Source organism: Arachis duranensis, chromosome 8 (genome assembly GCF_000817695.3).
Source record: "Arachis duranensis cultivar V14167 chromosome 8, aradu.V14167.gnm2.J7QH, whole genome shotgun sequence".
In the NCBI taxonomy this organism is placed as follows: domain Eukaryota; kingdom Viridiplantae; phylum Streptophyta; class Magnoliopsida; order Fabales; family Fabaceae; genus Arachis; species Arachis duranensis.
In genome coordinates this window covers 30,940,434-30,958,712 of record NC_029779.3, presented here as the reverse complement: position 1 = coordinate 30,958,712, position 18,279 = coordinate 30,940,434, and the positions used below count along the sequence as shown (strand labels likewise).

The 18,279-nt window shown below is 35.8% G+C and overlaps 4 protein-coding genes across 4 annotated transcripts; 1 reads left to right on the top strand and 3 right to left on the bottom strand.

Annotated features, from left to right (window-relative positions):
- Positions 1-1,089: 1,089 nt before the first annotated feature.
- LOC107461995 (transcription factor MYB13-like) lies at positions 1,090-3,625 on the bottom strand. Its single transcript, XM_016080547.3, has 3 exons — positions 3,476-3,625; positions 3,258-3,387; positions 1,090-1,879 (listed from the first exon to the last, which is right to left on the bottom strand). Exons 1-3 carry the CDS (start codon positions 3,606-3,608, stop codon positions 1,189-1,191), a joined length of 954 nt encoding a protein of 317 aa, XP_015936033.1. The 5' UTR covers positions 3,609-3,625; the 3' UTR covers positions 1,090-1,188.
- A 2,009-nt stretch (positions 3,626-5,634) lies between these two features.
- LOC107461914 (protein MAIN-LIKE 1-like) lies at positions 5,635-7,448 on the top strand. Its single transcript, XM_021130167.1, has 5 exons — positions 5,635-5,706; positions 6,131-6,147; positions 6,266-7,012; positions 7,130-7,221; positions 7,351-7,448. The coding sequence occupies exons 1-5, from the start codon at positions 5,635-5,637 to the stop codon at positions 7,446-7,448; spliced, it is 1,026 nt and encodes a 341-aa protein (XP_020985826.1).
- A 157-nt stretch (positions 7,449-7,605) lies between these two features.
- LOC107461915 (uncharacterized) lies at positions 7,606-8,939 on the bottom strand. Its single transcript, XM_016080475.1, has 2 exons — positions 8,712-8,939; positions 7,606-8,670 (listed from the first exon to the last, which is right to left on the bottom strand). Exons 1-2 carry the CDS (start codon positions 8,937-8,939, stop codon positions 7,606-7,608), a joined length of 1,293 nt encoding a protein of 430 aa, XP_015935961.1.
- A 102-nt stretch (positions 8,940-9,041) lies between these two features.
- Positions 9,042-10,056, bottom strand: LOC107461916 (uncharacterized). The gene is made up of 2 exons (XM_016080476.1): positions 9,821-10,056; positions 9,042-9,759 (listed from the first exon to the last, which is right to left on the bottom strand). The coding sequence occupies exons 1-2, from the start codon at positions 10,054-10,056 to the stop codon at positions 9,042-9,044; spliced, it is 954 nt and encodes a 317-aa protein (XP_015935962.1).
- Positions 10,057-18,279: the final 8,223 nt, after the last annotated feature.

Below are 18,279 nucleotides of genomic sequence, written 5' to 3'. Positions count from 1 at the left end.
TAATCTCAACATCATTTCTCTCATGAGGCCGGGCCCGGCCCATAAAACAAAATAACTTCGCTGCGTCTCATGCAACACTATACTCTCTCCTCTCTTCTATAACACTCATTTTCCTGTGATCTAAACACCAATCAAGCTAAGTTAGGGTAGTTAATCAAATCAATTTTGGGTAAACTAAACTATTGGGACGTACTTCTCTTTTTCCTCTCTCTCTCGTCAATTCCCCTTATTAGATCATTGATCTGGCTTTAGTTTAATCTAGTTTGTTTTATCCTTTTACGAAATTCGATTTTTCACCTTTCATAATCATAAATGCATGCTTTGGAATCAAACTGCAAGTCTGGAATCATCAGTAGTGGTTCGGATCCTGTTGTATGTTGTTGATTCTATCTCCATGGATTTCAAGCATTTTATTATGATCCACGTGTAAACTATTTAGAAGTTAGTTAGGTGTGATGATGTAAGCAGTTAGTTATTTTCAGTTTTCTGTTTCACTGTTCTTGCCTCCTTCCTACTCAAGGCAGCTGATATATATTTACCATTAGTGAGAGTGATCAATTAATGAAATTCACTCTCGCTTTCTCACATTTCTCTCTTTCACAATACATTTTAATAATATATGTGAAAATAATGGGACAATTTTTGGCTTCTAGATCATATGTATAAATAATTTATAGTCACTAAAAAATACTTTTTAAAATCATATAATTACTTAAGGTCAAGAATTCAAATGGTGAAAATAATCACTGATCACTTATATAACTATTATTATTATTAAGATGAGTTGCATATATTATATCACTTTAGTGTGATCATTTTTTAGATTCTGCATTAACGTAGAATGTTTGTACATCAATATTCTTTATGTAATTACTTAAAAATGTTACATGAATACTTAATAAACAGAAACTATGACATTGAATTTTAATTTTAATCATTTATATAAAATTTAACAATTAAGAAATGAAAAATATTCTTCTTATTTAGATACCTTATAACGTGGCTTAAAGTGATTCGTTTAACAAAAATCCATATATTTTTCATACCAAAATATCAAGGTCGCAGTCACAGATACAAGTTTTGATTCTTCGAATATGGGCCATTACTTTATTTACTTATCTTTCATTATAATTATTCATTCATTGAATAATAATTATTGTACAGAAGAAGTTAATAATAACAATCTCATCATGTAAAATTGCTTTGAGTCCACAGATCTAAATCATCATACACAGCCACAGGACAAACATACGGGTCCACAGAAGGCGTAAGTAGTTCATTTGGAACACAAGACAAATCTACAGCATAATGTTCTGTCCAAAACACTTCATCAAAAGCTTTCGCTGTTGTTTCTGCAAAGGTAAATAAGTTATCATTATTCTCTGCACTTGATAATGATGATGATTGCGGAGACAGCAATTCCGAAGAATCCGAGATCTGCGTAGTAGTAGTGTCCAATGAAACAAAACCACCGTTACAATTGTCTATTTGTTCAGCTAGAAATGTCTCTGACCACAGATTTTCAATTGCGTGCTGTGTATAATAATTCAAAAAATCGATGTCGTCAAAGTAGTCCGAATTATTTTCGTTATGATTATTGGTTGCGATTATTTTGGAGGATAATTGAGGGGACAAGGGGCCAGAGACAGTGTCAGAAGAGGTCTGAGGAGAATATTGAAGTGAAGCGTTATTGTTATTATTAGGGTTGGTGGTGGTGTTCACTGCGGCAATGGCAGCGGCAGGGGCGGTGGCAGCGGCGGTGGCCTTAACCTTTTGACGTGTGTTTCTCTGATGAGAGCGCCTCTTGAGGGAGGAGTGCCAATGATTCTTTATATCGTTATCTGTTCTTCCTGGTAGATTGGATGCAATCACAGACCACCTGTTGATAAGACACACAAACTTTCATCGGATTTTTTACACAAAAAGATATAACTATTAGAGATATAAATACGAGGAATGTAGGGCAATAACTTTTGTGTTTTGTAGCTATAAAATTATTAATGATATTTTGAATGATGTGAAATTTTATTCTATGGTGTAGTATTACACATTTTTGTTTTGCTAGTTATATACTGGCCAGGATTTAATAAAGTTGTTGGCTCCTAAACTTTTTCTATAAATATTTGTGTTTTTACACAAAGAGACTCGCACCTGCAACTTCTTGGATGAGTATGAAAAGACTATGTTATTTGAGTTATAGTTTCTTAACAAAATTTAATATTTATTAAAATTTAAAAAAGTATAAAAAAATATGTTAAAGATATAATTATTAAAAGGGTTAACTACCAAAAACGCCTCCAAATTATTCAAGCGCTGACAAAAATACACCACAATTTTACTATCGACAAAAATGCCTTCAAATAATTTAAAAACACAACAAGAATACCCAACAGTAAATATATATTATCAAAATATGTCTTAGAGATTGAATTTTTATACAATTTTTTACAAACATGATTATAAAAATAAAATATTATTATCTTTAAAATTAGGTAATTTTTTTGTTAAATATATATTTTTTATAATTTTTTTGTTAACAACTAATAAAACTTTAAAAAAAATTGCAAAAAATATATACTTAGAAAAAAATCACCAAATTTTAAGAATAATAATATCTCATTTTTCGAATCATGCTTGCAAAAAATTGCATCAAAATTCAATCTCTAATATATATTTTTTGAGAAATGCATATTTAATGTTAGATTTTTTGCAAGATTATCTAACATTAAATATGTATTTCTCAAAAAATTTATTAGAAAATGAGTTTTGATGCGATATTTTGTAAGCATGATTAGAAAAATAAGATATTATTATTCTTAAAATTTGGTGATTTTTTGTTAAGTATATATTTTTTGTGATTTTTTTAAAGTTTTATTGTTTGTTAACAAAAAAATTATAAAAAAATATATACTTAACAAAAAACCACCAAATTTTAAGGATAATAATATTTCATTTTTATAATCATGTTTGAAAAAAATCCTATCAAAATTCATTCTTTAAGGTATTTTTTTAAAATATATATTTACTGTTGGACATTCTTGTTACGTTTTTAAATTATTTAAAGGCATTTTTATTGATAGTAAAATTCGGGTATATTTAAAAAAAAAAAAATTCTACTTTAAAATTTGGACCAGTATTTTTGGTAGAACATTCCTTAGCAAACTTCACTTAAAAACAAGGGTTAAAGTTTAAATCCAAGTGCGATACACTTGATGAGAAATGAAAAAGTAGTATAAGAGAGTGAGAGAGACATATACTTGTTTCCTATCTTCTTGTGCATTGTAACAATAATATCTTCTTCTTCTTGAGTGTAGTTCCCTCGTTTGATGTTGGGCCTCAGATAATTGAGCCATCTCAATCTGCAACTCTTTCCACATCTTGCCAGACCTAATCAATCAACAACGCACCAATTATATAACTAATTAATTAATTTCTGTAAAATCAAGTTGAGTTATAACAAATAGTAATGTTTTACCTGCAAACCTAGGGAGTTGTCGCCAATTCCAGGAACCATACCTAGTAATATAAGCAATTAGCTTGCTATCTTCTTCGGGAGTCCAAGCACCTTTCTTCATTCCACTTTTGTCAACGCAACGGGTTCTCGCCATTTTTACATGTAAGAATAATAGAGTATTATTTGTCTTCTCTCGCCATAAGCCTACTCTTCACTTATTTATACACAGGACGCACACCACTAAAACGTGTTCCATGCACTTTAATTTTACGCAAAAAAAGTCACCCAAAAAAAAATTTACGCAAAAACAAACACTACTACTACTTCCTTCATTTCCTTGCATATCCGATAATAATACCTGTATATTCGGTTATATAATTATTACACTTCTCGATTTTTTATAAATAAATAATTAATTATTTTATTTAAAAAAATATGTAATTTGTAACGTATTTACCTATTTATAACATATTGATTTATTTTGTTTACACTTTAAATGAGATATATAAAATTTTAAAAAATATACAAATTTTGTTTACAATTAAAATAATATAATTTTTTTTAAAAAAACCAACTTATTTGAATTAGTACTCAAAGGAATATATAGAAAATAGGTTGATATTATTTTAATTATAATTTTTTTAATAATAATACATATATTTTGTTTTTATACTATAAATAAGATAAATCAATATAAGATAAATTAGTAGACATGCTATAACTTATATATTTCAGTAAATAAAATAATTAAATTATTTATTTATAAAAAAAATCCTTACACTTCTAGCTAGATTTAATTTTAAATAATACAAAATTATTTTGCTCTTATCTTTTATTTAAATGTTTTATTTCTATTTTATTACTTATTTTTAAAATTTTAGTGAATATATATTATAATAATTTTAAAATATTTTAAATTTTTTAATGTGTTTAATATATTGATAATGTAAACATTATCTTTTAATATGAAGTTTCTAATTCTATGATGTTTTACTTATTTGCAAAACTCATCACTTTTTAAAAATAAATATTTATTTTGAATCAAACTATATAGCTAGCTTTTTCCTTAAAATAGTCATTTATATAAATAAATTGTACTAATGGAAGGACCTACAAATTTAAGATTTTGCTCTGATCAGTTAGGTAGCGTTTGTTTTGAGGTACTGAGACAGAGATTGAGAGACTGAGATACAGTATCGTGTTTGTTAGTTCAGAGATTGGTACTAAAATTTCTTTCTCTCTCTCTAAAATTTCAGTATTTCAGTACCTCCAAAAAGTAGGGACACAGGGGACTGAAATTTTTAGAGATAGAGACTGAAACTTTAATAACATTTTATACCTAAAATACTTTTATTTCAATTAATTAATTCCAATTTTACCCTTTGTGCAAATTAAATTAGAGTTTCATTATTGTTTCAATTCCTGTCTCTCATTTTACACCAAACAGAATACTGAGATTTATTTCAATCCCTGTCTCTTAGTCTCTGTCTCTCAGTATCAGTCTTTCTATCTCTGTCTCTCCACCAAACGCTACCTTATAGAAATGAAAATCAGTCTCTCTCTTTAGCTGAAATAGTTATATAGGTACGGAAAAATTAACGGTAAGGACGTGTAAGGGCCCAAATAAATAAATAATCAAAGGGAAGGGCTATATAACTTTAAGGGTAAAAAACCCAAATGAGCCAAGGGGAGCTCACTTTAACCCAAATCAGCCAAATCAAACTTCGATACCTCAATCCACCAGAACTAATTTTTATATAATTCGAATCAATAGGATTCGAATCAAGTTTCCACGTAATTTGAATTGATTCAATACGAATTACTTTCAAGAACTATTCCAAGGTAATTCGAATCAATAAGAAACGAATTATGCATGCAAAATTCCTTAGTAATTTGAAACGACTAACTTCGAATTATAATAGGGTAGTTTGAATTATATCAATTCGAATTAGATGGAGAAGGGCACACGAGTGAGGTTCGAATCATATTGATTCGAATTAGGTGAAGTTGGTGACACTAAGTAATTCGAATCTACTTGATTCGAATTACAAGGGTTTCGGCTTTATAAGAAGTTCGAACCAAGTTCATTCGAATCACTTTGTCATTCTCATACCCCACCAAATCCCAGAGAAAACGACCAACATTCGGGCCGAGTAAGACCAGAGCGGCATATTCAGGCGATGGGGGACGATCCGGGGAGGCTTTATCTTTTGGATGGAGTTGCTCATATCGTCGGGGTGATCAACGACGAGGTTAGTGGTTTATGATGTTGCGCTGTTGATAGTGTTTTTTGTTAGTGGTTTATGGTAGTGGTTGATGAAAGCGGTTTATGATAGTGGTATTTGTTAATGGTTTATGTTACTGTTAGTGGTTTAGGATAGTGGTTTAGGATAGTGGTGTAGGCAAGTGGTTTTTGTTAATGGTTTTTTTATAGTGGTTTATGTTAGTGTTAGCGGTTTAAGCTAGTGGTTTGGGCCAGTGGTTTTTGTTAGTGGTTTTTGTTATTATTTTTTGTTAGCAGTTTTTGTTAATGGTTTTGGATAGTGGTTTTAGTGACGGTTAGCGGTTTAGGATAGTGGTTTATGATAGAGGTATATGCTAGCGGTTTTTGTTAACGGTTTTACTTGTTAGTGATTGTTGTATTTGTTAATGGTTTTTGCACGTGGTTCATGTTAGCGGTTTGTGTATACAATGTTGGTCGCTTGTTTCATATATGTTGTGTCGCAGGATTTCTTTTTTGGTTCTTTATGAAATAAATTGTATATGTTAGTGGTTTGTGCATCTGTTCTAATTATGCGGTTTATCTACTAGCCAGCCTCGTCGTTGCATATCCAGCGTTAGGCGGCAGCAGGGGATGCGTCTTGATGAGAGGTACGTTCCGTACTTGCAGATGGCCGGATTGTACCATCTTGAGAGACTGAACGACAGATGGTTCCGACTAGACGAGCCCCTAGTCAGTGCATTCGCCGAGAGGTGGCGGCTTGAGACGCACACCTTCCACATGCCGTTCGGAGAGTGCACCATCACGCTTCAGGACGTCGCATACCATCTGGGGTTTCCAGTGGACGGACATTACGTTAGTGGTTGCCTGACAGACTTCCACCTTTACATTGAGGGTGGGAGGCCAGCTTGGCAGTGGTTCCATGAGTTGCTTGGTGTTTTACCTCTCGAGAATCAGGTTCAGAAATTCGCAGTCAACTGCACCTGGTTTCAGGAGACATTTGGAGAGTGTCCCGACGGGGCTGATGAGGAGACAATTAGGCACTTTGCCCGTGCCTATATCATGATGTTATTGGGCACGCAGCTGTTTGCCGACAAGTCCAGCAATCGTATACACATCAGATGGCTACCCTATGTTGCTCGGCTTGAGGAGATGGGTGGCTACAGTTGGGGGTCGGCGGCACTAGCATGGTTGTACCGGTGCATATGCCGAGTCGCCAACAGACATGTCGTGAAGTTAGCTGGGCCTTTACAGTTACTGCAGTCTTGGATCTTCTGGAGGTTTCCTTCTTTTAGGCCTACTGGGTATGATGCGTTTAGCTGGCCCCTTGCCTCGAGGTACCATTATTGTTTTGTATTATGTATCCTTATTGTATTTATTTTCGATTATGCAAGCAATTTCATGCATTGTAGAGTGAGTCATGAACGCATTAGAATGTTTAACCTCTTACGCAGATGGTCTGGTTACAATCCTGGGATTAGCAACAAGGAACCTCGGGTACAGATGGCTCGCCTGAAGATCGACTTGTTACAGCCTCGGGATGTAAGTACGCTGAGCCCATATCTATCTCCAGTCGTTGTTTCAGTTTATATTGTCTAACAGAAGTGTCAAATTGTTTTTATTTAGTTTTTTTCAGTTCATGTGGATGCCCTATAACGCACTCGACGTCATCCAGGTTGTCCATCCGGAGGTCTTGGAGCCTCGGCATACGATGTTATGGCGGTGTGTGACGTCCCTGATTTATTTTGCGGTGGTCGAGTGGCATCAGGTTGATAGAGTTTTACCGCAGTTTGGGGGCGTTCAACCCCCACCGCATCCCGCCCTGAACATCGACTTCTTGATGTCGAAGGACGGGAGAGGAGGTGACCGTTGGTTCTCGGCGCACTTACCTGACTGGCATCTTCACTGGCAGGAGCGTGCGGAGCACATTTTACAGTTCGACATCGTGGCCGACCCCGGTCCCTCGCATGATTTCTTGACATGGTGTAAATCCCATCTGATAGACACCAAAAACGGAACTAAGGCGATAGACTTGGTGGATGTAAGGCTGCCAAGTAAGACGTGAATAAGCACAGCATGCCAGTGCGTGAGGACACGGGAAATGAAGTGCTTGGAAGTATCCACAATCACAAGTCTGAGACCCTAGTGAGACCCTGTAGGTACCAAGTGAGAATGAACCTGTCGGAGTCGTCTCTGCCATGGTGTACTCCGAGTTATCCCTGTCACAAACAGTCACCGTGAAGCACCTGGCTGTCTTCAGGTTGGCCTCGATACACTTTACTAGGTATTGACTGAAATTTTGTCCGGTACCCATCTGAGTCTCGGCCTCCCTCCCCTTACGGACAAATAGCTCAGCCAGTCTTCCGTATGTTGCCTTCACCAGCGAGCAAACAGGGAGGTTCCTTACCCCCTTCAGGATTGAATTGACACACTCAGAAATATTGGTCGTCATGTGCCCGAATCTCCGACCCTCATCACAGTACTGTGTCCACAACGAATACTCAATTCGGTTCGCCCAGTCACACATTGCCGGCTTCTCAGAGTGCAGAATGTCAAACCAGTAGTCGAACTCCACTTCGGTCTTCGCATATGCGGCGTTAACAAGAAGCCTCCGGGCATCTTTTCCCTTGAAGGTCAGGGCGAAATTCGCTGTAACGTGTCGAATGCAGAACGCCCGATATGCAGCTGGAGGTAGCCATCCCCCATCGGGAGCCTCGAGCGCTGCCTTGATGCCGTTATGCCTATCTGAAATAACTAACAGACCCGGCTGAGGTGTCACGTGCTCACGGAGGTGGGAGAGAAAGAAAGACCATGACTCAGCATTCTCACCCTCAACTAGTGCAAATGCCACGGGGAGTATGTTGGAGTTTCCGTCCTGTGCAATCGCGACTAGCAACGTTCCCCCATACTTGCCATATAGATGGGTGCCGTCAATACTCACCAACGGCTTGCAATGACGGAATGCCTCGATACAAGGGGGAAAGTCCAGAACAGCCTATGAAAATAAGCTTGAGACTCGTCATGCTGTGCCCCAACTCGAACAGGGCAAGTCCTGAGGACTGCTACAGTGCCAGGCATCGTCAGCTGAACTCCTAACACCCACCGAGGGAGCTTGTTGTACGACTCATCCCAGTCCTCATAGATGACGGCAACGGCCTTCTGCTTCGCCATCCCTACCCTCCTGTACGTAGGCCTTAACCCAAAGTGTGCGGCCGTGGCATTTTGAAGCACCTTGATGTTGACGGCGGCATCAGCCCTAACCATCGGCATAATGAATGTCGCTATCACATGGTAGTCCAGACTCCTATGGTCGCTGGAGATGGAGGTGGCGAGACAGGTATGCGGTCCGTTGTACCGCTTCACTTCCTAGATGCCCTTTCGCTGTCGAACACTCAACCGAATCAACCATGTGCACCCATTCCCAAACTCAGAACACTTTCCCACATACCTGCGGTAGTCAGACTCAACGACCTTGTACTGGACCCCTCGGCGGATGCTGTAAGTCTTCACACTCAACAGCACCTCATCTTTATCCTGAAATTGTTGGCCAACCTGGAACTCCGTCATACCGGCAGACCCTTCCGTATCTCTAGCGCCAAATCCAGAGGCCTGCACAGGATTTTCGTCCTGCGTCATGGCATCCAGGTCCAACGATGAAAAATGGGGTGGGTACTGCTGTGTGCCAGAACTAGATCCACCTGTAGCCCTTCTCGGATCAGTAGTTCTAAGATCATCGCCGCTGTCATCAGCGATCATATCCGGCTCGACATTATCGTCATCTGGATCATCAAACAAACCCTCACCAACACCAGACGGTGTAGGACACTGCATTTCGGTGGGAAGATGTTCCCCATATCGAACCTTGTCTCCAACATTGCTGCTCAGATCAACGGCAAACGATGGGGAGGTAACAGGTTGCATCGGTGGCTCATACACAGGAACGGAGGATGAAGCAACCGCAGGTCTCGAGCTCGAGCCGGCAACCGTGGCTATAGTATTGGCATTCCGGTTCGAACCACCCGAGCTAGATACCACATCAACCAACTTTGCCAACAACTCTGATGTCCTTACCTCGGAAAACTGCCTACGACAAAAAAAACATAACCTGCAAGTCCTCATCACTCCCGATCGTGAAACAATCATACTTCACGGTATCATGGAGCACCGTGGTTGGGATGCGATAGAAAAACTTCTTAACCCTTTTAACTCCTTCCAGACCAAGCTTCTCCAGCACAGAGCTAACGAGAGCATCGTAGGTGGTTGTTGGCCTCACGATAATACATAGGGGATCCTTATCAGTGAACTTCACGTCGGACCGAGTTTTTCTCTTAATCGACCCTCTGTGATGTACCAACACTAGAAAACTATCCTCACTAGCCATCTCGCCTCTTTGTTGAGAGCTACGTGAGTTCACAGCATATATATAGAGCTCTAGTTCATTGTAATTCGAATCAACTACATTCGCACTATATATATATAATTTGAATCAATTGAATTCGAATTACAATTCCATACTAATTCGAAGCAATATGTTTCGAATTATGTGCACGTTCAGCCTATCTTAGTAATCCGAATTTACTTAATTCGAATTACTCTATACTAATTCGAAACTAGTTGTTTCGAACTACTTGATACGCATGCATGCATGTAATTCGAATTAAGTCACGTCGAACTACATGGGATTTTAATTCGAAACGATTAGATTCGAATTATATAATAATTTGCTTCTGGTTGAATGGTGTCTAGGAATTCAGTTTAGCTGATTTTCGTAAATTTTCCACTCCCATGGCTTAATCACGTTTTTTACCCTAACTTTAATACATTGACGACAATATCCTTCCTCTCAATTTTGCTAATAATTCGTGAAAGAGTATAGATAAATAATTTTTAATCAGTTAATTTTAAATAATTATAATCAATAATTAATAATTTTATATTTTTAAAAATAAAATTTAAATAACTATTAACTAATAATAATTAATTAGTATAAAATGTAATTTAAAAATATTTATTGATTTATTGTTAGCTATATTTTCTATTAATTATTTCACGAGATTGATAATTTATTCACATTTTTCTCCTTATCTACGTCTATATATTGCAATGTATTAATTTCATCCATAAAGCACGAAAGTTTTGATTGCTGGGTGTGCCTTCAAAGGTTATTGATAGGTTTTTTCAACGCTAACCTAAGTCTCAATAGTATTAATATAGAATAATGTTAAGAAATTAAATTTTTTAAAATTATTTTATTTATATTAAATTTTAAATCATAAATTATTAATCTTAAATTGTAAATCTCAAAAAAAAAAATTTAAAATTAAATAAATTAATTAATATTGACTAACTAAAATGAAAAGAAGTATTTTCATCATGGCAAAAACCATAAAATGAAGATTGTGTTGTGATAAGTACTGATGTGGATGTCTATTTTCTATGAAACTTTATTTACTAAGGATGACTCTATTAAATGTAGTTTGAAAATGTTTCATTATAAATAGAGGTTTAAGCCTTTGAATGAAAACACACTACACATCAATAAACAATTCTCTCTCTCTTTATGTTGCAATACTCCTTTCTCTCTCTTTATATTTCTTTATTTATATTTGTTACCTCTTCTTTATTTATTTATTTAGTTATTTTATAACACGTTATCAGCACGAGACTCTGATCAAATTTTAGGAAGACTCTAGGTAATAAATTTTTATTACGTCGAAACTCTTTCATTTTAAATATAATACTCTTGATATATTTGGAAATAATTATTTATCATGGATATAGATGTTGAAATCCATTTTGATTTAATGGATCTTGAAGATACCATTGAGGCTGAAAATAATACATCTCAGAAGGATAAAAGTCAAGGCCATGATTTTCCTTCATCATCTTGATAAATGATTTGAAAAATGAATATCCCACATTAAAAGATCTTGTAGATGTGTGGAAAGATTTTGAAAAAAGGTACAATCATGTGATACTTTCTCAAGTCCGATATGTTAGAAAAAACTTTCTTGACCTTCCATGTCTCGAATGTGCTCCTGCAGCAGCAGTATCGAGGAAAAAATTTAAAAATATTCTGAGTTAATTTCTTACTTTTTTTGTTGCTGAACACAACAATGAGTTACTTTTAAGGAATCATGAAGCCCGCCTAGTTGGCGCCACCCCACTTCCTAAAGTAAATGCGGCAATTAATCCCAAAAGAGGTAAATGATAAGATTTTGATAACAAGAAAAATTATGGAAGGAAAAGAAATTATGTTCATAAGAAAGATCTCACCAGAAGTGGGATAAAGAAAGAAATAATGGGTAAAGTATATCAATTGAGGATAAATGCTTCCGTTGTGGTGGAAAGCGCAATTGGTCATGTACCTGTCGTACCCCAAGGCACCTAGTTGATCTTTATCAAGCATCCTTGAAAAGGGATGACAAAGAAAAGAAAACAAATTTTGTTTCAAATGATGAAAATTCCACCACTCATTATGATGTATCTAATTTCTTTAAGGATTTTGAAGGAAATATTGGCTATTTGATCAATGATGGAATAGTTTGATATATGTATGTGTTTGTTAAGTATTTATGTGAATAATTTTACTGTGCATGTACTTCTACTAATTTTATTATTATTATCATTTATTTTTTGAAAAAAATGACAAGAACATATTCTGAAGATATTTGCCTTGCGGATAGTGCAAGTTCGCACACGATTCTTAAAAGTGATATATATTTTACCCATCTTGTGCCAAAAGAAGAATATGTTAATACTATTATTGGCTCGAGCAATGTGATAGAAGGCTCCGGAAGAGCTATAATTTTGTTTCCTGGAGGAACAAAATTCATAATAAATAATGCACTATTGTCTACCAAGTCTCGAAGAAACTTGTTGAGCTTTAAAGATATTCGCCGAAATGGATATCATATTGAGACTATAAATGAGGGAAATCATGAGTACTTATGTATCACAACTCATAATTCAAATAAGAAAGTTATATTAGAAAAATTACCCTCACTTTCATATGGGTTATATTATACCAAGATTAGTGCAATTGAATCACATTATGCCATTGTAAACTAGAAGTTTACTAGCCCAAATGAATTCATAACTTGGCATGATAGATTAGGTCATCCGAAAACAACCATGATGAGGAGAATTATTGAAAACTCTCATGGATATTCACTAAAAAACCAAAAGATTCTTAAATCTAGTAAATTTTGTTGTGCTGCATGTTCTCAAGGGAAGTTAATTTTAAAGCCATAACCAGTAAAGATTAGATTTGAGTCCCCTGAATTTCTAGAAAGGATTCAAGGTGATATATGTGGACCTATTCATCCACCATGTGGATCTTTTAGATATTTTATGGTCCTAATAGACGCATCTTCGAGATGGCCACATGTGTGCTTATTATCTTCTCGCAACCTGGCGTTTGCGAGATTACTGGCTCAAATTATTTGATTAAAAGTACAATTTCCATAAAATCCAATCAAAGTAATTCGCCTTGATAATGTTGGTGAATTTACTTCCAAGCTTTTGATGCTTATTGTATGGCTAATGGAATAAGTGTTGAACATCCAGTAGCTTATGTTCACACACAAAATAGGTTAGCAGAAGCACTTATTAAACGCCTCCAATTGATTGCTAGACCCTTGCTTATGAGAATAAATCTCCCAACCTCGGTTTGGGGGCATGCTATTTTACATGCCGCAGCACTTATTCGTTTGAGGCCAACGAGTTACCATCAGTTCTCTGATCTCCTATGCAATTAGCTTTTGGCCAGCAACCAAATGTCTCCCATTTAAGTATATTTGGGTGTGCGATATATGTTCCCATTGCACCACCTAATCGTACCAAAATGGGACCCCAAAGAAAATTGGGGATATATGTTGGACATGATTCTCCCTCTATAGTGAGGTATCTTAAGATACAAACAGGAGATGTATTTAAAGCTCGATTTGCGGATTGTCATTTTGATGAATCAAAATTTCCAACATTAGGGGGAGAGAATAAGCTTCCTGAAAAGGAACTTAATTGGAATGCATCATCATTGATGCATTTAGATCCTCGATTAGGGCAATGTGAAATAGAAGTTCAAAAGATTATACATTTGCAAAGAATAGCAAATGAATTGCCTGATGCATTTTTCGATACAAAGAGGATAACCAAATTTTATATACTAGTAGAAAATGCCCCAATTCGAATTGATGTCCCAGTAGGACAAGTAGCCACTGAAGCAAATTCACGCCAGAAGCGTGGCAGAGCAGAAAATGCACCAATTCGAATTGATGTCCCGGTAGGACAAATAGCCACTAAAGCAAATACACGCCAGAAGCGTGGCAGGCCTGTCGGTTCCAAAGATAAAAATTCTCGAAAGAGAAAAGAGGTAAATACGATTCCTGTTGAAAAAGACATAGTAGAGACACCTGCAGTTGTCCAAAATTCTGATATAATGTTAACGCCATAAGACGTTCAGGTACCTGAAAATTGTGAAAATGACGAGATCTCGATAAATTATGTCTTTACAGGAGAGAAATGGGACCGAAATAAGACAATTGTCAATGAAATATTTGCATATAATGTGGTATTAAATATCATACATGAAAGTAAGGATCTTGAGCCAAGATCAGTCGAAGAATGTCGACAAAGGAATGATTGGTCAAAATGGAAAGAAGCCATGAAGGCTGAATTAGACTCACTTGCAAAACGTGAAGTCTTTGGTCCTGTAGTCCATACACCTAAAGATGTAAAACCTGTTGGATACCGATGGGTATTTGTGAGGAAACAAAATGAGAAAAATAAAGTTGTGCGCTATAAAGCCCGACTTGTAGCACAAGGTTTTTCACAAAGGCCAGGTATAGATTATAAAGAAACGTATTCCCCTGTAGTGGATGCAATAACATTAAGTTATTTGGTCAGTTTATCTGCATATCATAAACTACATATGCATTTAATAGATGTGGTAACAGCATATTTATACGGCTCATTAGATCGTGATATCTATATGAAAGTCCTTAAAGGATTAAAGATATCTAAACCATCCAATGAATATTCGCAAGGGTTATACTCAGTCAAAATGCAAAGATCTTTATATGGTCTAAAGTAATCTGGACGAATGTGGTATAATCGTTTTACTGAGTATCTGGCCAAAAACGGATTCAAGAATTATGATATCTGTCCATGTGTTTTCATAAAGAAAATCGCATATGGATCCATTATAATTGCTGTGTATGTTGATGATTTAAATATCATTGGGACTCCTGAAGAGATTCCAACAATTATAAAAACTCTAAAAGAAGAGTTTGAGATGAAAGATCTTGGAAGGACTAAATTTTATCTCGGCTTGCAGATCGAGCATACAAAAATTGGGATCTTTATTCATCAAGCGACATACACAGAGAAGATCTTGAAAAGATTTTATACGGATAAATCACATTCTTTGAGTACCCCAATGATCGTAAGATCTTTAGATATGGAAAAGGAATAATTCTGTCCTAAGAAAGAAAATGAAGATATCCTTGGTCCTGAAGTACCATATCTTAGTGCCATTGGAGCGCTAATGTATCTTGCTAATAATACGCGACCTGACATATCATTCGCGGTGAATTTACTAGCAAGATATAATTCCTCTCCAACCAGAAGACATTGGAGTGGAATCAAACAGATCTTTTGATATCTTCATGGAACGGTTGATATGGGGTTGTTTTATCCCTATGGATCCAAGTCACAACTAGTTGGCTATGCAGATGCCGAATACTTGTCTGATTCACATAAAGGGAGATCTCAAACAAGATACCTGTTTACATATGGTGGAACAGCTATATCATGGAGGTCCACGAAACAGACAATAGCAGCAACCTCCTCTAATCATGCTGAAATACGCTAGCAATTCATGAAGCTTGTCGCGAGTGTTTTTGGCTGAGGAGCCTTATTCAATATATTCTGTTATCATGTGGACTGACTGATCATAAGATGGCTCCAACTGTCCTGTTTGAAGATAATACAGCATGTATTGCTCAACTTAAAGGCGGATATATCAAAGGTGATAGAACAAAGCATATTTCTCCCAAATTTTTCTTCACTCATGATCTTCAAACTCAAGGGACAATTGATGTCCAACAGATCCACTCAAGTGACAATCTGGCAGATTTGTTCACAAAGTCACTCCCAAAATCCTCCTTTGAAAGATTGGTACATGAGATTGGGATGCGCCGATTTCGAGACATTAACTGATGTCAGCAAGAGGGGGAGACTGTACTCTTTTTTCCTTGGTCAAGTTTTTTTCCCATTGGGTTTTTCTTGACAAGGTTTTTAATGAGGCAGTCCCCATCACCAAAGGATATTGTACTCTTTTTCCTTTACTAAGGTTTTTTTCCCACTGGATTTTTCTTTAATAAGATTTTAACGAGGCAATAATCATAAATGGTCATCCAAGGGGGAGTGTTGTGATAAGTACTGATGTGGATGCCCATTTTCTATGAAACTCTATTTACTAAGGATGACTCTATTAAATGTATTTGAAAATGTTTCATTATAAATAGAGGTTTAAGCCTCTGAATGAAAACACACTACACATCAATAAAAAATTCTCTCTCTTTATGTTGCAATACTCCTTTCTCTCTCTTTATATTTCTTTATTTATATTTGTTACCTCTTATTTATTTATTTATTTAGTTATTTTACAACAGATTGCACAATTTTTATTAGGGGTGTTCAAAACTGATCTGGACCAAACTAAACCGATGATAGGAAATGGATAGGTAGTTCACTTTCTGACGTGTCATTTGATGTTGATCGTTGTAGACAAGCGCTTGCTAGAATGATTATTGTGGATGAATTGCCTTTTTCGCATGTTGAGGGGGACGGTTTTCGTTATTATACGAGTTGTTTGCAATCCAAGTTTCCAATTCCTGGAAGGCTCACAGTTGCTAGGGATTGTTGGAAGCTTTATTTGAATGAAAAAATTAAGTTGAAGTCTGTTTTCTCTTAACCAAATCAAAATATTTGCTTGACAACTAATTGTTGGTCATCTGTGCAAAACTTGAACTATCTTTGCCTTACTGCTCATTATATTGATGCTAATTGGAAACTGCAAAAAGAATCTTGAATTTTTGTGCTATCAAGAATCACAAGGGGGAAACAATTGGTAGGAAGATTGAGAGATATTTGTTGAGCTGGGGGATATCCCAGGTTTTTTCTATCACTGTTGATAATGCTAGTTCAAATGATGTTGCACTTTCTTACTTGAAAAATAGAATGGAGGATTGGAACTCACATCCATTAAGGGAAGAGTTTTTACATGTTAAATGTTGTGCTCATATTTTAAATCTTGTTGTGAATGATGGGTTGAGAGAAATGCATGAGTCAATTTTAAAGATTAGAAATGCAGTTCGACATGTGCGTGCATCACCGGGTCGTATTGAGAGGTTTAAAACTATGACTAAGGAAGCTAGAATTCTGGAAAAACACACTGTCCATTTAGATGTTCCTACCATGTGGAACTCTACCTTTTTAATGCTTGAAAGTGCTTTGAAGTTTCAAAAGGCATTTAAACGTTTGGGGGAGAGAGATTCTGAATATGCTATGATGGCTTGTGAGATTCCTAGGTCTGAGGATTGGGAGAATGCAAGGCATTTTGTCAAGTTTTTAAAAATATTTTATGAGGTTACTAACAAAGTTTCTGGTTCAACGTATGTGACATCTTTTCAACACTTTAATGACTTTTGTAAAATATTGTCTACACTTAAGCATTGGATGGGAAGTTTAGATACGGTACTTTCAAGCATGGCTGAGAAAATGAAGTCCAAATATGATAAGTATTGGGAAAAATATAAAGAACACAAACATGATGATTTTCATTGCAGTTGTTTTTGATCCTAGGTATAAGCTTCAATTGATTAAGTGGAGTTTTGAAAAGTTGTATGAAAAAGAAGATGCTGAATTCTTAACTTTAAAGGTGAAGGAGATGCTTTTCAAGGTGTTTGATAGCTACATGCTGTTTGGTGGTAACTATCAAAGGTTTACTCGGCAAGATCCTCCTGAAATTAGCACACAAGAGCTTGAGGCACATGAAACTTCTTTTGCTATAGAATTTGAGAAGGAAATGCAATTCAATGAGTGTTAACAAGAATGATGAGAATTTATATCTTATGGAGGCATTAGAGAAGAGTGGCGTACAATTCGACATTCTAAATTGGTGGAAAGTGAATTTCACTAAATTTCCAATTCTTGGCCAGATTGCAAGAGACGTCTTAGCCATGCCAGTTTTCACAGTTGCTTCAGAATCGGCATTTAGTACTGGAGGAAGGGTGTTGAATAATTATAGGAGTTCTCTAACTCCGATGACCGTTGAAGCGTTAATTTGTACCCAAAATTGGCTCCGAAACTCTCCAAAACTTATCCTTGAGGAACTCATCGAGGAATTGGAGAAGTTGGAATTAGGTATGGTTAAGTTTTTACTTATAATTTTCTTTATTTTAATCTAGTTTTTATTAATATATATCATTTGTTATGATTGTTTCTTGTTTTATATATTTTGTAGAAGTTGCACCCACTCGTGATTCCAATGAAGAAGATTCTGGTGTTGAGTCTGATTGAGAGTACATCTTGTTAAGTT

Excerpts from the sequence above, each read along its gene's own strand:
- LOC107461995 (XM_016080547.3), bottom strand. The coding sequence starts at position 3,608 with ATGGCGAGAACCCGTTGCGTTGACAAAAGTGGAATGAAGAAAGGTGCT. Across the intron at positions 3,388-3,475 it reads ACAACTCCCTAGGTTTGCAG|GTCTGGCAAGATGTGGAAAG; the intron begins GTAAAACATTAC and ends TTGATTGATTAG. Across the intron at positions 1,880-3,257 it reads CACAAGAAGATAGGAAACAA|GTGGTCTGTGATTGCATCCA; the intron begins GTATATGTCTCT and ends TCTTATCAACAG.
- LOC107461914 (XM_021130167.1), top strand. The coding sequence starts at position 5,635 with ATGGGGGACGATCCGGGGAGGCTTTATCTTTTGGATGGAGTTGCTCAT. Across the intron at positions 7,013-7,129 it reads AGCTGGCCCCTTGCCTCGAG|ATGGTCTGGTTACAATCCTG; the intron begins GTACCATTATTG and ends CCTCTTACGCAG. Across the intron at positions 7,222-7,350 it reads GTTACAGCCTCGGGATGTAA|GTTGTCCATCCGGAGGTCTT; the intron begins GTACGCTGAGCC and ends GACGTCATCCAG.
- LOC107461915 (XM_016080475.1), bottom strand. The coding sequence starts at position 8,939 with ATGGTTAGGGCTGATGCCGCCGTCAACATCAAGGTGCTTCAAAATGCC. Across the intron at positions 8,671-8,711 it reads TCAGGACTTGCCCTGTTCGA|GCTGTTCTGGACTTTCCCCC; the intron begins GTTGGGGCACAG and ends TTATTTTCATAG.
- LOC107461916 (XM_016080476.1), bottom strand. The coding sequence starts at position 10,056 with ATGGCTAGTGAGGATAGTTTTCTAGTGTTGGTACATCACAGAGGGTCG. Across the intron at positions 9,760-9,820 it reads GTGCTCCATGATACCGTGAA|GCAGTTTTCCGAGGTAAGGA; the intron begins GTATGATTGTTT and ends TTTTTGTCGTAG.